General features: G+C 34.9%; 1 protein-coding gene across 2 annotated transcripts in view; it reads left to right on the top strand.

Moving 5' to 3' along the window:
- Positions 1-16,603, top strand: part of LOC121367620 (tyrosine-protein phosphatase 99A-like) — a 60,168-nt gene extending 43,565 nt beyond the window's left edge. For both annotated transcript variants that reach the window (XM_041491905.1, XM_041491906.1), the window contains 9 exons: positions 3,806-3,969; positions 4,279-4,414; positions 5,282-5,446; positions 8,517-8,687; positions 8,956-9,084; positions 9,793-9,924; positions 10,759-10,904; positions 12,585-12,720; positions 13,444-16,603. In XM_041491905.1, coding sequence (XP_041347839.1) covers positions 3,806-3,969; positions 4,279-4,414; positions 5,282-5,446; positions 8,517-8,687; positions 8,956-9,084; positions 9,793-9,924; positions 10,759-10,904; positions 12,585-12,720; positions 13,444-13,605 — 1,341 coding nt within the window. In that variant the 3' untranslated portion in view covers positions 13,606-16,603. The remainder of the gene's footprint in view (positions 1-3,805; positions 3,970-4,278; positions 4,415-5,281; positions 5,447-8,516; positions 8,688-8,955; positions 9,085-9,792; positions 9,925-10,758; positions 10,905-12,584; positions 12,721-13,443) is intronic.
- Positions 16,604-17,484: the final 881 nt, after the last annotated feature.

Here is a 17,484-nt window from a genome sequence, read left to right on the forward strand (position 1 = left end):
ATGGTATGGTCATGTGACAATTGTGGGAGTAATTATCATCCTCAAATTCATGTCAGTAATGTTAATAATGAGCTTAATTTATTTATGGCATTACTTTACAGTTTAATGCACCCTCCCAACAAAACAATAATATTAGAAATATAATACTTGACTGGTCCCAGCACAGGTCAAACAAAATGGCGGACAGTTGGAAAGAATATGTTTTTACCATTGAAATGACAATAAAACAAGTATTTTTTTATTATTATTCATCAAGAACAAAAAACTGATGGGGTGTTTTATTTATACTGTGCACAAATTATTGTTACATAATCTGTGAAAGGCTATGGGTCTGATCAAAATTTATAAGTAGCGATCGGGAGTATTTTTGATCGGAATTTTATGCTCCAATTTGTTGCCTCTGTGTATAAGCCGACTCTTCTTTTGGAAAGTGTTTCTCGACTTCAAAAGTCGGCTAATACAGAGCAATATACGGTACTCAGAATTATTTAATGGGACATACCCTAGTTTTTAAACACTAAGGCATATTTTTTACTATTATAGCCATTTTTGATAACTGAAATCATACTTTACTAAGATTTTATGGTTTAGATGATTAATTTCTGTACATTCGAAATGTTTTTAGTCATCATGGTGTTTTTAATATCACAAAATGCATTTCTCATATTTTTAAAAATGCACGTGGGTCTGAGAAGTAACAGTTATAGAGTTGAGTTTAGTCTATTTTTAGAGGGTATTTCACCATTTCAAAGTCAGAGACACATGTTTCTCCCAATTGTAACTTTATCCAAATGTGTTACAGGTTTGTAGATTAACTAAACTTAGTGTTAATTTTCACGGCTTGAAACTAGGGTATGTCCCTTTAACCTGTATTTGAACGTCACTCAGTAATTGAAGTGATGAGAAAATGACTTTTTGTGATGAAAATTGACCAAACTAAAATATGAGTTCCTTGAACCAAAATAGACAACAGAAAAATAAAGAGGCGTCACACTGGAAGAGATTTGCCTGTATCCAGATGTCAGGGTCCTATCACATGAAATGATTTTAGTGGTCAGATTACCTCAAGTATATTACTATTTTATGCACTAAGGTGATCTTAACACCAAGATCACTCCGTGGAACATTTTCGTAAACAGTAATTATTATTAACCAAATGCAACATTGGTTTTAGCCAATGTGTATACCACTAATTTGTCTACTGAAGAGACTGTCAGTGATACCTGTCTGTGTGGACTTTTGGCTGTGTATATATGTCGGACTGTTTGCTACAGGTAATTTCTGTAATATCCTGCTTGTTTAATGTTTATAAACCAACTTTCTTGACCTACTGAATGTTCATTCTTGCATGCAGTCAGAAAGACAGACAGACAGGCAAATTGCAAGTTGTATTTAGCTATTTTGCTATTATTTAACCTGCAATCACTGTTTCTGTTGACAGAATATGATGACGGATAAAGCAAGGTCATATCCTGCTACTAGCAGGTTATGACTTTTGACATCACCTCTAGGTCATCGTACAATGTGGCTAAAATAACAGAAATAATAGTTTTTTCCCTTAATTTTTATGGTCTGCAAGATAAAGATAATAACTAGTTAATAACGTTAGATATCTGATTTATCCTGTTTAGGCCGAATGCGGAATTTCCCATTCTTACCTTCACAGGATAAAGCAGATATCTGACGTCATTAACTAGTTATTCTCTATTTCTCTTCTCACCGGTTCTTTTTATCTGGTATAGCTCATTTTAATATCTTTGAATATCTTTGTGACGTTAAATATTTGGTTTATTTACCAAGTAGTTGATTCCATCACCGTCATAATACTTTAATTTTTGTGCTGTTTATATGTGCTTAGTTTTCTTAATATTTCTGGAAGCTTATGACTGTTTTTAAATGTGACTATTTGGCACACACGAAAATGTTGATAATGCTGAGTTTTTGTAATTTAACAGAATGTTTAGTCTTTCCTAACTCTTCATTTTATTATGAACATATTTTTTATTATTTAGGCATTCTTTGTTTTTGGATAGGATTTGAAAATTTGTGGTTAGGAACAGCCAGACTTTATTTATAGGTGGTTACATACAAGAAAATACATTTCACATTGCCCCATTGCATTTCAAGCAAGAAACTCTAATTAATGCAGAAGTACACTACTGTGTTAAGTGGACCAATTAATTACCTTTAATCATTACACCATATCACTAATAAAAAATGTGTAATATTACATTATGCCCACTGTACAATATATATATATATATATATATAGAGAGAGAGAGAGAGAGAGAGAGAGAGAGAGAGAGAGAGAGAGAGAGAGAGAGAGAGAGAGAGAGAGAGAGAGAGAGAGAGAGAGAGAGAGATAGAGATATTATTCCATAAGTAAAAGTGCTATACAAAAATTATGGAATAATTTTGGTAATTTGGGAAACTAATTATGACCAATATTAAGTATGACTGTATTGATGTTCATAACATCGGACAAGGTCAAGTACCACCATAGCTTTAAACACAAAGTAAGATTATTTTTCTTATTATTTATAACAATAAAACTATAATTCCAATTTCCAGCTACCATTAATTAATTAATTTATTCAATAACAAATTTATGTACTCGTTACTAAATGTAAGCTGCAATGTCATAACTACATTAATGATGTCATTTTACAAACTGCAACTGCCACAGGTTTGCAGTTTATATATAGTAGTGATGTCACAAGTGTGCCATAACAATATTGCTATCAACTATGCCATAAAAATAGTGTAAAATAATATAATTATGAAACTGTTTATTTTTAAACTATGTGGGTGATAAATTTCACTTAAGTTTAGCATTCAGTGATATTTATTGTTGAATTGATGTGTTTTCACAGTTTGTGATAATACTGCATGCTCTGATATGAAACTAGATGGAGTTGCTGTAATAGTTATGGTAGTCAGAGTAATAATTTTTATCTGATGTTGTCAAGCAGATAGTGTTTAACCTTGACATTTCAATGCAGATATACAAAAAATGTACATGTCCATTTTGTGTGCAGGTTTAAAGCCAGACATGTTTAAATTCTATACTAAGAACTAGTCCTATTTGAACTCATTAACAAGACCTGATTGAACTCAATGAGATTCACTTGAATTCAATAATACCCAGGTTGAACTTGATAATGAGTTTGATTGAAAGCATATACATATATATTATAAGAAATGGGCATAAGTTATCCAACTTACGAATAGTTGAATTAAAAAACCAGATTGAGTTGAATTCAAAATAACTTGACCCATATGAAATAAATAAATCAGTTGAACTAGTTAGTTGGGATGATACTTCATAATTCAATTCAGTTTCAATTTATTATGTATACCAAACAATCTGATGTCAGCAAACAAAACTAAGAATTATTTAACATCAATAACAACAGCAACAGTGATAACAGCTATAATAATAATAATAATAATAATACTGAATATAAAGGCCAGACAGACAGAGACAGAAATTGTTTTTAAGGATTTTTTTTTTTTTAATCAGTTTAAAATAGTAGACAGTTATGTATTTTTATTTGATATAAATTTTGTTTCAGGTTTGAGAAAATGCTTGGTTATGATACATCCTTATTTCATATTTTGTCAGAAGTTTTCAGTGAAAGTTGTCATCTCATTTAATCATGACGTTCTAGATTACTCCATCACGTGACTGTTTTACTGCAATAAATTTATGTGTTTCAGAAACATTCTGTGAAGGGTGTGGGTGAGCGACTGGTGTTTCAGTATAGTATCCATCAAGTGACTGTTTTACTGCAATGTGTTTCAGAAACATTCTGTGAAGGGTGTGGGTGAGCGACTGGTGTTTCAGTATCACTACACGGAGTGGCCGGATCATGGGGTGCCGGACTACACTCTCCCCTGTCTAACGTTTGTACGTAAATCAGCTGCAGACAGTCCTGAAGGAAGTGGACCCATTGTTGTCCATTGCAGGTATTGTGTGTATTTTAAAAACCAAGAGTTTGAGATTTCTCTATGTGAACTCCTGTGTAATGCACCTCATACGTGTGATGTGTATCTATAGTCCTTCCCACAGGGAACGCCTTTTTTTCTCACACTATGAAATTTACAAGAAGTTATTTATTTTTGAGGCCAATTGTTTTCTAAATTACATTTTTACACTTAGAAGACGATCCACACTTAAATTGATATATTTGTTCCCACATCAGATTTCATTTGTAAATGTACAGTCATGTAATTAACAGTATTTTGTATTTTATTTGATTTTGTTTTTGTTTCCAGTGCTGGGGTTGGCCGAACTGGCACGTACATACTGATAGACAGTATGATAGAAAAGATCAAAGACTTGGGAACAATCAACATTCCTGGCTTTCTTCTTCACATTCGCAAGCAACGAAACTTCCTCGTCCAAACAGAGGTGAGTATTTGTCTAGTAACAGATTTGCAGCTTTTGATATCAGAATCCCCCCCCCCCCCCCAATCCCACTCCAAGCAAATTTTCTTCTCTTTTTTACCCCCCCCCCCCAAAAAAAAACCCAGAAAAGAAAAATGGTTTTAGAACATTAAACACACACACACACATACACACAGCCCAAAATTATACTTTTTAAAAATTTCTCTAATTTTTAATTTATTTTTCTTTCTGTTAGCCATTAACTTTATTTTCATTTAATAAAATTGTAAAGTCTGTTAAAATCACTGTAATGTATTGGTGAAAATTTAAAAAATGTGAATGTGACATGAATATTCAGAATTACTAGCACTCAGAATGCAACTTGGTAAATGTTTTGTATCATAAACAACCTGAAAGCAAGACTATGTACTGACGTAGTGGCGTCAACTAAACAAAAGTGTGTTATGACCTCAAACCATTTTGCCCTGGTGACGGTTTATACGGTTTTCTTTGCAAACTAAAGCATAACCAGTTACAGATAGCATTAATTAGCCAACCTTGACAGTGACTTTCATTTATTGCTCATTGAGCTCACTATAACAAATGTGCAAAATTCCAGTTGCCAGATTGGCGACTCATGATAAGGTTTCGACTTGCCCTGCATTATTTTCACTCGCCATTGGCGACCAGGTACCATAAAATAATACTGCATGTAAAAGGTCCCTTGCTTACTGCTAATTGGAGAGAGTAGTCCACTGCATGGCGGCAGTTGGTTTCCCTTCTCATTATCTGAATGGTCCCTACTCATATGTCATATGTTGAGTACTTCGTTAAATAAAACATTCCTTCCTTCCGTTGTGCCCTGTGTTACCAAGTGTTCCTGTTTTTCAGGACCAATACATGTTCATCCATGATGTGCTGGTAGAGTACATTCTCGGTGGAGGGGAGACGGAGGTGACCTGCGACAAACTCACAGACTACATAGAGACTCTGACGCAAGCAGCGGTCGATAGTGGTGGCACTAGACCTGAGGCAATGCTAGAAAAGCAGTACAAGGTGGGTGTTAAACACTCTCATTGTATTTAGTTTAGTACTAACATAGATACTGATGTAACCAGCTGTTGACAGTGGTGGCACTAGACCTGAGGCAATGCTAGAAAAGCAGTACAAGGTGGGTGTTAAACACTCTCATTGTATTTAGTTTAGTACTAACATAGATACTGATGTAACCAGCTGTTGACAGTGGTGGCACTAGACCTGAGGCAATGCTAGAAAAGCAGTACAAGGTGGGTGTTAAACACTCTCATTGTATTTAGTTTAGTACTAACATAGATACTGATGTAACCAGCTGTTGACAGTGGTGGCACTAGACCTGAGGCAATGCTAGAAAAGCAGTACAAGGTGGGTGTTAAACACTCTCATTGTATTTAGTTTAGTACTAACATAGATACTGATGTAACCAGCTGTTGACAGTGGTGGCACTAGACCTGAGGCAATGCTAGAAAAGCAGTACAAGGTGGGTGTTAAACACTCTCATTGTATTTAGTTTAGTACTAACATAGATACTGATGTAACCAGCTGTTGACAGTGGTGGCACTAGACCTGAGGCAATGCTAGAAAAGCAGTACAAGGTGGGTGTTAAACACTCTCATTGTATTTAGTTTAGTACTAACATAGATACTGATGTAACCAGCTGTTGATAGTGGTGGCACTAGACCTGAGGCAATGTTAAAGGCATGTTAAACAATAGAAAAGCAGTACAAGGTGGGTGTTAAAAACTCTCTCATTGTATTTAGTTTAGTACTAACATAGATACTGATGTAACCAGCTGTTGACAGTGGTGGCACTAGACCTGAGGCAATGCTAGAAAAGCAGTACAAGGTGGGTGTTAAACACTCTCATTGTATTTAGTTTAGTACTAACATAGATACTGATGTAACCAGCTGTTGACAGTGGTGGCACTAGACCCGAGGCAATGCTAGAAAAGCAGTACAAGGTGAGTGTTAAACACTCTCATTGTATTTAGTTTAGTACTAACATAGATACTGATGTAACCAGCTGTTGACAGTGGTGGCACTAGACCTGAGGCAATGCTAGAAAAGCAGTACAAGGTGGGTGTTAAACACTCTCATTGTATTTAGTTTAGTACTAACATAGATACTGATGTAACCAGCTGTTGACAGTGGTGGCACTAGACCTGAGGCAATGCTAGAAAAGCAGTACAAGGTGGGTGTTAAACACTCTCATTGTATTTAGTTTAGTACTAACATAGATACTGATGTAACCAGCTGTTGATAGTGGTGGCACTAGACCTGAGGCAATGCTAGAAAAGCAGTACAAGGTGGGTGTTAAACACTCATTGTATTTAGTTTAGTACTAACATAGATACTGATGTAACCAGCTGTTGATAGTGGTGGCACTAGACCTGAGGCAATGCTAGAAAAGCAGTACAAGGTGGGTGTTAAACACTCTCATTGTATTTAGTTTAGTACTAACATAGATACTGATGTAACCAGCTGTTGATAGTGGTGGCACTAGACCTGAGGCAATGCTAGAAAAGCAGTACAAGGTGGGTGTTAAACACTCTCATTGTATTTAGTTTAGTACTAACATAGATACTGATGTAACCAGCTGTTGATAGTGGTGGCACTAGACCTGAGGCAATGCTAGAAAAGCAGTACAAGGTGGGTGTTAAACACTCTCATTGTATTTAGTTTAGTACTAACATAGATACTGATGTAACCAGCTGTTGACAGTGGTGGCACTAGACCTGAGGCAATGCTAGAAAAGCAGTACAAGGTGGGTGTTAAACACTCTCATTGTATTTAGTTTAGTACTAACATAGATACTGATGTAACCAGCTGTTGACAGTAGTGGCACTAGACCTGAGGCAATGCTAGAAAAGCAGTACAAGGTGGGTGTTAAACACTCTCATTGTATTTAGTTTAGTACTAACATAGATACTGATGTAACCAGCTGTTGACAGTGGTGGCACTAGACCTGAGGCAATGCTAGAAAAGCAGTACAAGGTGGGTGTTAAACACTCTCATTGTATTTAGTTTAGTACTAACATAGATACTGATGTAACCAGCTGTTGACAGTGGTGGCACTAGACCTGAGGCAATGCTAGAAAAGCAGTACAAGGTGGGTGTTAAACACTCTCATTGTATTTAGTTTAGTACTAACATAGATACTGATGTAACCAGCTGTTGACAGTGGTGGCACTAGACCTGAGGCAATGCTAGAAAAGCAGTACAAGGTGGGTGTTAAACACTCTCATTGTATTTAGTTTAGTACTAACATAGATACTGATGTAACCAGCTGTTGACAGTGGTGGCACTAGACCCGAGGCAATGCTAGAAAAGCAGTACAAGGTGAGTGTTAAACACTCTCATTGTATTTAGTTTAGTACTAACATAGATACTGATGTAACCAGCTGTTGACAGTGGTGGCACTAGACCCGAGGCAATGCTAGAAAAGCAGTACAAGGTGAGTGTTAAATACTTACATTAGTTAGTACATGATGGTTATTGTATGCAGTTCAGTATTAAAATAGAGACTTTGACGCAAGCAGCTGTCGACAGTGGTGGTTGGTGGTATACGGCCTGAGGCAGTGCTAAAAAACCAGTACACGGTGGGTGTTAAATACTCTGATTGGTTAGTATCGAAATAAGCAATATGTCTGATAACCCGTGAACAGGTTACCACAAAATACAGACCTGGTAACATAGTGGTTACGACACCTCTGATACATTTCTTACTATAAAATCCCAACATTATACACATTGATACTTTATTATTCATGTTTGTTACTATTCACCCTGTACTGATACTGAGTGTGTATCTAATTAACACATAGCTGACCAAACTTTAGGTTACGTAGTTTTAGTTTAATAAAATTTTGTGACATGTGGTATCTTCCTGATAACCTGAATGACTGTTCTCTACTTATTTCGATGCCTGCACGATGTGTTTTAAATAATGTCATTGTATTCTGTTTAGTACCAACATAGTCCGCTGTGTAACTCTAACCCTAGTGCCAATCTTGGTACCTGACCACCATTAGTAAAATTTTCAGATTTGTTTTTCATTACCCACTTTCATCTCTGCTTGTTACTCATCACAGCTGGTGACATCTCACGTTCCGTCAGAAGATGAGCTAGCACAGGCGGAGAAGTCTGTGAATGAATCGAAGAACAGAAACACAGAGATTCTACCCGTGTCGTCGAAACGTGTTATCCTTCCAGCAAAACCGGGCATTGAGGGCTCAGATTACATTAATGCCACATATCTACAGGTTTGTACTTACCTCAGCTTATCTACAGGTTTCCATATTTCTGACCTAATATTATCATCCCTAGCTGACAGTATTAAGCTTAAGTCTGTCATTTAAATATTTCCTATTTCATACCAACAATATTGTCTTTAAATCTTATTATTTATTAATAAATAATTTCTTCATCATTTTAACAGTAAAATTATCCCATTTAATATTTTCCAGTTGTAGTTGATATAGTTACCTTTTGTATGTTTTAAACCGTTTTTCTGTGTATTTTTGTGATCAGGGTTTCAACAAGTCGAATGAGTTCATAGTCACCCAACATCCGCTTGAGTCGACCACGGAAGACTTCTGGAGAATGGTGTGGGATCGTAACAGTCCCGTCATCATTGTGTTGTCCTACGTTAACAATGATGTGAGTTGTTTTATTTTGTGATGTTCCAATGATCAATTATAATTTTAAAAATTGATCGGTTTGCCTCTACCAATGTGATAATCAAGTCTGAAAATCCATGATTGCTTATATGGAAAAATGTTAACTGTAATTGTTCCTCGATTTTGGATGATGGAATCGATGTAAATATATTGGGGTTAGTAGTGTTTGTTTTCATGTGTACATAAAGAAAAAGAAAAGTTACTAACTAATACATCTCAGATGTCTTAATTTGACACACACCAAACCCTCCCCAACTACCCATGCTGTCTTATTTTTTTGTTAACATGACACACAGTTGAATCCCATTGGCTCAAACCCAATCGGTGTTCGAGAAAGTGTTCGACCTATCGGGTAGTTCAACCTAACCATTCGGTCAACATCATATAAATGTAACTCGGGACTTCATTTTTGGTTCGAGTGTTGTGGTGTAATCGACCCTTCCGATTTCAACCTAACTAGATTCTACTGTATTTCTTTTGACTTACCATACTATTTAAAACAAATAACAGCAGGGCATACTTGACTTCCTATTTTGAACCCTGACTATTGATAAGTGTAGCAAGTTTCCTCTGATGACTACGTGTCACAATTATCAAATGTTTGACATCTAATAACCAATAATTAATAAATCGATGGTATCATTAAACAAAACAAACTTTAACTTTTAACAATATTATTGTGTGACAGGACTATAAAGAGTTTTGGCCCAAGAAGGATGAGTCCATTGAGTTTGATGCTGGAAACTTCAAGCTGGTCTTTCAAGATGAAGAACAACAGTCGACGTGGACTCAGCATAAGTTTCTACTGGAGTCAACACAGGTGTGTTACAAATAACACTCATTAGTCGCGACATTCATCTATATGTCGTGTTTGCACCTTTCAACACAGTGTAATTAATCTGTTATGTCGTAAGAATATTTTGTTGTGAAAGTAACCAGTGTTAACATGACAGTAGCTGACGACAGGACTTAAACTTAGCAGTGGTGCTGATGGCAGTTGCCGTAGCTGCGATATGAATTGCCATAGATCAGTACCACTTTACCGATTGCAGATTTTCGTCACTGAATAAAAAATTATTGATGTCATTTGAAAGGAAAATTTTTGGTTTTAATTCTGTGTTTATTTATTGCAAATGTCACTGGTTTAAACTTGCTTTAGACAGGCTCAATATTGCCATAAATAATGAATCCTCAAGTTCAAACCCTGGCTGATAAAGTACTCAGGGCTCTTAATACCTGTTCATAGTTATTTGTCCTTTGTACTTCTCCAAAACAAATGTTTTTGTTGAAAGAGTGACACAACATTTGTATCTCATTAGACAGCAGAAAATCTGCTCATTTAAAACAAAACTATCATATCCTAACATATCACAGCATTGGTGTAATTAATATTTATAGAGTTTCTGTTCCAGTTTGTAAAACCACCTGTCCCAGGCTTACAGACAAACCTGTGTAGAGCTCAAATGCATGGTTTCTTTTTAACACTTTGATGTACAATCTTATAGAACTATTTACAGTAAACATGAACATAAACATAAACATAAATATGAACACATGCTTTATAGACCTATAATAACACAGTAGTATTACTAAGTTTTAAGTATGGATCCTGCAGAGATGTTGGATTGTAATTCATTAATGTTTTGTCTTACAGTACGACTTCACATTTGAGACGAAGCTGGTTGCGATCGACGGCTGGCCGGGCGCATGTTCCCCGCTCTACACGGTGTTCAACCTCATCAAGACGGCACAGCAGTGGCTGCACGGCACCGACATGGGCCCCGTTATTATCGTCGACAGGTGCGATTTTATTATTATTCATTCTCTAACTTCACATTCATTGTGTTTGGCTGTTCTTTTTGAAGTAAATCTGTTTTATTGAGAATGTATTTTTTGACAATAGTTCATTAACTAATTTATATTTATTATGAGATATGATGTGATTTTTTTTTTAAAACATGCTGAAGGTTTTCTGGCTGTTAATATTTGTTATGAGAAGTGATATTATTTATTTCAGGTTTGATTGTGTTTTAGCTGGAAAGATGTACATGGTAATATTTATGAGGGATAATCATATTTATACCTAAGTGAAATAATTTTCATTTGTAACTTCCTAAAGCTCATGACAAATGAAAATTATTTCACTCAAGACATAAATTTGATAATTAATAACTGATAACTTGTTTATTATCCTCTATTTATGTATTTCAGATTTGGTGGTAGATCAACTGAGAAGACACATACATGATAATATTTATGAAAGATAATCATATTTATTTATTTCAGATTTGGTGGTGTTTTAGCTGGGAAGACATGTACACAGTAATATTTGTGAGAGATAATCATATTTTTGTATTTCAGATTTGGTGGTGTTTTAGCTGGGAAGACATGTACACAGTAATATTTGTGAGAGATAATCATATTTTTGTATTTCAGATTTGGTGGTGTTTTAGCTGGGAAGACATGTACACAGTAATATTTGTGAGAGATAATCATATTTTTGTATTTCAGATTTGGTGGTGTTTTAGCTGGGAAGACATGTACACAGTGATATTTGTGAGAGATAATCATAGTTTTGTATTTCAGATTTGGTGGTGTTTTAGCTGGGAATGAATGAATGAATGAATGAATGAATGAATGAATGAATGTTTAACGACACCCCAGCACGAAAAATACATCAGCTATTGGGTGTCAAACTATGGTAATGCAAATAAATAAAGTGATGATCAACATCAATATAAAAATTCAAGGTTTAAACAAAAACAGTGTAAAGAACTGTGCAAAGATACAAATACAAATATCACAGAATTTTACGGACACCGAATTTTACTCTAAACTTCAATTTGTGCTGTATTGGCCATTCTCAAAGAGAATGTTACACCCCTGCACCACGGTGAGGTTACAGCACGCGCAGGGGTTTTAGCTGGGAAGACGTGTACACAGTGATATTTGTGAGAGATAATCATAGTTTTGTATTTCAGATTTGGTGGTGTTTTAGCTGGGAAGACATGTACACAGTAATATTTGTGAGAGATAATCATATTTTTGTATTTCAGATTTGGTGGTGTTTTAGCTGGGAAGACATGTACACAGTAATATTTGTGAGAGATAATCATAGTTTTGTATTTCAGATTTGGTGGTGTTTTAGCTGGGAAGACATGTACACAGTGATATTTGTGAGAGATAATCATAGTTTTGTATTTCAGATTTGGTGGTGTTTTAGCTGGGAAGACATGTACACAGTGATATTTGTGAGAGATAATCATAGTTTTGTATTTCAGATTTGGTGGTGTTTTAGCTGGGAAGACATGTACACAGTGATATTTGTGAGAGATAATCATATTTTTGTATTTCAGATTTGGTGGTGTTTTAGCTGGGAGAGATAATCATATTTTTGTATTTCAGATTTGGTGGTGTTTTAGCTGGGAAGACGTGTACACAGTGATATTTGTGAGAGATAATCATAGTTTTGTATTTCAGATTTGGTGGTGTTTTAGCTGGGAAGCTCTGTGCTCTTTGGACTCTGTACGATCAACTAACTCAGGATAAGTCGGTTGATGTGTATCAGCTCACTAAACTGTATCATCTTAAACGGCCAGGAATCATCGGCACACAGGTACAGAGATGTTACACAAATAAATAGTGTACCCCATTTGGGGTAGGGGTTGGGGGATAGTGCCATTAAAATTGTGCCATGTCAGCCAAGTATAGAATTTTTTGGTCAAGATTTCAAAATACCCAGTTAACTATAGACAGTTAGTTAAATGTGACTATGAGATAATATCATTAAATTGAGCACTATTTGCTTATTTACATTTACAACCTACAGCAAGTAACCTATGGTCTTTTTCCAGAAGTGAATGTCATTTTCTGACTATGGTATACACTACAATCTATTTCTGAACTGATTGTTTTTTAAATTGCACACAAAAATAGTACTTTTTTGTTATTTCCAAAACACTTCTACTTTTTGTGAAATGAAATTGAATGCGTTTACAGAAAACAATGTTCATGGATGCTGGGAAGGGTTTATGGTTTATATAAAAACATGGAGGCTACAACTGTAACATTGTTCAGTGTCCAAGAACAACATTTTGACTTTACATTTATATGTTTACTATTAAGTGTATTTAACAGTGCTAGTAGGCATCCTTGTGTGTGGCTCATTTTCAGGGTGTATTAGCAAGAATTGGTTAAATGTTCAGGGATTTATCCAGGCATTTTGTGGGTCCGAACATAGGTGCCTTCCCAAAATAAAATGGCTCTGAAAATTTCCAATTTCTGTTATAAAAATTCCCAATATATATATATGTTGACGGTTTCTGTGACTGTTTTCCAGGACGACTACCTGTTCCTGTACAAGGCCGTGGAGAGTCTACACAAACACAACCAGGAGGACAAGGAGTCGGTGAGCTCATCACCCAAACACCACGGCTCCATTCGCAAGAACGGAACACTGCCACACAACTTCACCAACAGCAAGGTCGAAACCAACATATGATTACACATGGCGTTAGGAACACAGCTATTATAAACGAGAAATGACTGTGGTATTATTAACGTATGAACACAAAGTGTTAGGAATATAACTACTAGAAATGAGACAGAACTTTGGTATTATGAACACACAGTGTTAGAAACAGCTACCGAAATGAGATATGACTTTGATATTATTAACATATGAACACAATGTGTTAGGAACAGCTACTAGAAATGAGATATGATTTGCTATTATTAACATAGGAACACAAAGTGTTAAAAACAGCTACTAGAAATGAGATATGACTTTGGTATTATTCATATATGAACACAAAGTGTTAGAACCAGCTACTAGAAATGAGAAATGACTGCGGTATTATTAGCACCTAGAAATGAGAAATGACTGCGGTATTATTAGCACCATTAATCATGATTTTTTTTTCAAGTTGAAGAGTCTAGTGATGAATGTATGAAGTATGAATAAACAGTGTTTGAATCCTAGCTACTAAAAATTAAAAATATCTTTGTATTATTGACATTATTAATCCTGGAACCTTTTTGGATTTTATGTCCAGTCATTTCTATCTGCTAACTGAAATCTGTCTTAGTACTATTTGTTGCTTTATTTTTACATGGATATTTGTTGTAGAAATGGAAGATTTATTCAGATATGTTTTTTGTGATGAAAAACTGATCTGAAATTAAACTAAATGTGCATGCTTATTTTCTCAATGCTATTCTGTCTCTCTCAATGACAGCAAATGTCTGCCTTCCACTGCTGTGCACTGGAGGAGGTAAAGTGTATCACTGTGCGTACCATGGTGTGTATCACAACATATCAAGCTAAACTAGGACAGCTTTATGTAACTGTGTAACGATCTAGCTGAAGTTCTGTAATGTGGTGAAGTTCTGCAGTGTGGTGAAGTTCTGCAGTGTGGTGAAGTCCTGTAATGTGGTGAAGTTCTGCAGTGTGGTGAAGTTCTGCAGTGTGGTGAAGTTCTGTAATGTGGTGAAATTCTGTAATGTTGTGAAGAGAAGAATACTGCACAACTTCTCCTGAAGAATGAAAAGAAACCTTGCAGCATACAAAAATACCATTTAATGGTAATGTGGAAACTGTGTTTTCACATACCAAGCATTGTTTTTAATTAATATTTATACATTATATATCATTTACTAACCTCTAGTCAGTGTGTATATATATAGTATGTATTTCTAATATTATATGTATTTCTAATATTGTATAATATTGTATGTATTTCTAATATTGTATGTATTTCAGATATTGTATATTTTAGTGGTAAGACGTACAAGCCGTGTTTCTTACTTGTATTAGGTTGGATAACAGCTTACACTGCTTTTATTTATCTTTGTAAGAAAATTGTTTACATGCTTGCATTAGTTATAGACCACATTAAAGACAATATTCGTGTATAATGTATGTTGATCATGAATTTTACGCAAACAAACAAAAATCACAAATCAAATTGTATATATATTTTTTAAATCTTCAGAGTTGTTAATGTTAATAAATCAGTGGGCCAGACTTTTGAAGGTATTTTAACCTGTTTGAAAGCTAAGTAACATATCACAATGTTTTTTATAGTGTTGGTGACATAAACGTTTTAACAGATGGAATTCTTTCAGTGTGAACATGTTTGAAAACACATGCAGGAAAGCTTTTAGCTGAATACAATTATTATAATTAAAAAAAGCTTTTAAACTATTTAGCTGTTGAGCTATTAAGCTATCACGTTGTTATGCTATCAAGTTATTGCACAACTAAGCCATAATACTGGTGGCGAAATACAGGTGGTATGAACAGTGACAAAGGGAAAGTATGTGCTCATGCTTGACACATTAATACATATTGTACAATGTATAATTTAAATTATTGAAAAACATCCTGTGGGGAAAGCTTTGTAAGCTTTTTAAGATTGAGTAAATTGCTCATTGTTGTGGAATGTCTGTCAGCTCAATGGTTTGTTCAGCTCAGGTTAATGACCAATCAAACAGTCCGTTAGTTTTACTGATCTGATTGGCTGTTGAGACTATAATACATATCACATGTTGTACAGTGATATATAACTATAGTGTACCTTACCTGGTATCAAGATATAATGTACATCAATTTACACATTTGTAAGTGTCATACTATAGAACTGTTGGACCATATTGGTTAATCAATATTTCCATAATCAATTATGATGATGTTTTATGATTTGAAGCAAAACAAAACTTAGTAGCATCTGTGTATTTTCTAGTTAATATCCACAACAATATTAAGGGCCAGTAGAGGGGTTTTTTTTGTGGTAATTTGTTTGCCAGTGTTATATTATAATATGTTACCAGGTTTGGAATGTTATTTGAGTACCTTTTCACCAGTTTTAACAATGAACAAAAATACAAGCCTTGTATACTTTATAAAACCAAAACCAAATTAATTTTGTTGAATATATAAAAACATTTAAGTACGATATATGACAGGCATCTATTATTTTATTGCAAAAAAAGAAAGAAACGTGAGTGTTGTGTTATTGAATGCATTTTCTGCATGCACATATTCAAGCATTGAAATCAGTTGAGAGCGGTCATTCAGGTTACCAGGAGGTTACCACATGTCAAGAAAGTCGAGATCGCTACTTCGATCTTTTCAAAAATTTCATTAAGCTAAAAGTACAGCAGCTAGATTTTGTTCATTTGATATCATGTAGATACACATGCAGTGCAGTGACATAATGAATAATGTGTTTGTGAAGGAATTTATAAATTAATAATAATGGAAATAAAAATGTGTTGTAACCTATGGTGTTACAAGGTCTGTATTTTGTGGTAACCTGTACATCGGTTGTCACACACATTGCTAATTTTGGATGCCTGCTCGTTAACCTATGGCCAACCTATGCTGTACTTTCTCAGAATCGTGTTCTGTTAAACCTCAAAACACTACAAGTTTTTAAGTTTTTTTAGTATGTTTATTTTAAGTGTTGAATACATTAAAAAATATGATTAAGCAAAAATTGGTTTTCTCTTAATAATCAGTCCGAAAATTTAAAATTAAGGTTTTATGGTAAAACAAATCTCTACATATAGTCTAAAATAAAGAGATGTCTATAGACAAACTTGTATATGGCTGTATGTTTAAATTAATTATTCTTTGTGCGTACGTACATGTATTTGTTTACATTATAAAGGTGCTGCCGCCTAATGGGATTGCAGTTAATATCACATTTCAATGTTTTATAAACTAAAAAGTAAACAGCTGTGATTAAGTTGCATTTTATTATATATACATTTTATAAGCTTTAGTTAGAATAGTATTTTTTTTGTTATTCATGCATTTACTCTGGACTGAAATATGTTGTATATTTTTAATAGCTCATTCATTGATACATTATGGATAAAAACCACAGATTTTCTTGTGATTAATAGCGATTAAACAAATGATATTTGATATTGCTTGTTTACTTGTACAACTCGGTGAGCTATAATTACAATAATCTTTTATGCATTTGGGTCATTTCGAAATAACCACTCACTTCTGAGAAGACAAACTAAGTGTTGTATTTTTATTAGATCATTGCTTGTGATCACCAATGTATTTACTGTTGTTTTGACAACTAACGGACTGAGTCTGCGGAGTGTGCTGATTTGGTTTACTGGCCTCGATGGTGCAGTGGTTAAGCCATCGGACTACAGGCTGGTAGGTACAGGGTTCGCAATCCGGTACCGCCTCCAACCCAAAGCGAGTTCTTACGGGCTCAAGGGCCACTACACCCTCTTCTCTCTCACTAACCACTAACCAACTAACAATTAACCCACTGTCCTGGACAGGTAGCCCAGATAGCTGAGGTATGTGCCCAGGACAGCGTGCTTGAACCGTAATTGGATATAAGCATGA

The sequence above is a fragment of the Gigantopelta aegis genome, chromosome 3 (assembly GCF_016097555.1).
Source record: "Gigantopelta aegis isolate Gae_Host chromosome 3, Gae_host_genome, whole genome shotgun sequence".
NCBI classification, from domain to species: domain Eukaryota; kingdom Metazoa; phylum Mollusca; class Gastropoda; order Neomphalida; family Peltospiridae; genus Gigantopelta; species Gigantopelta aegis.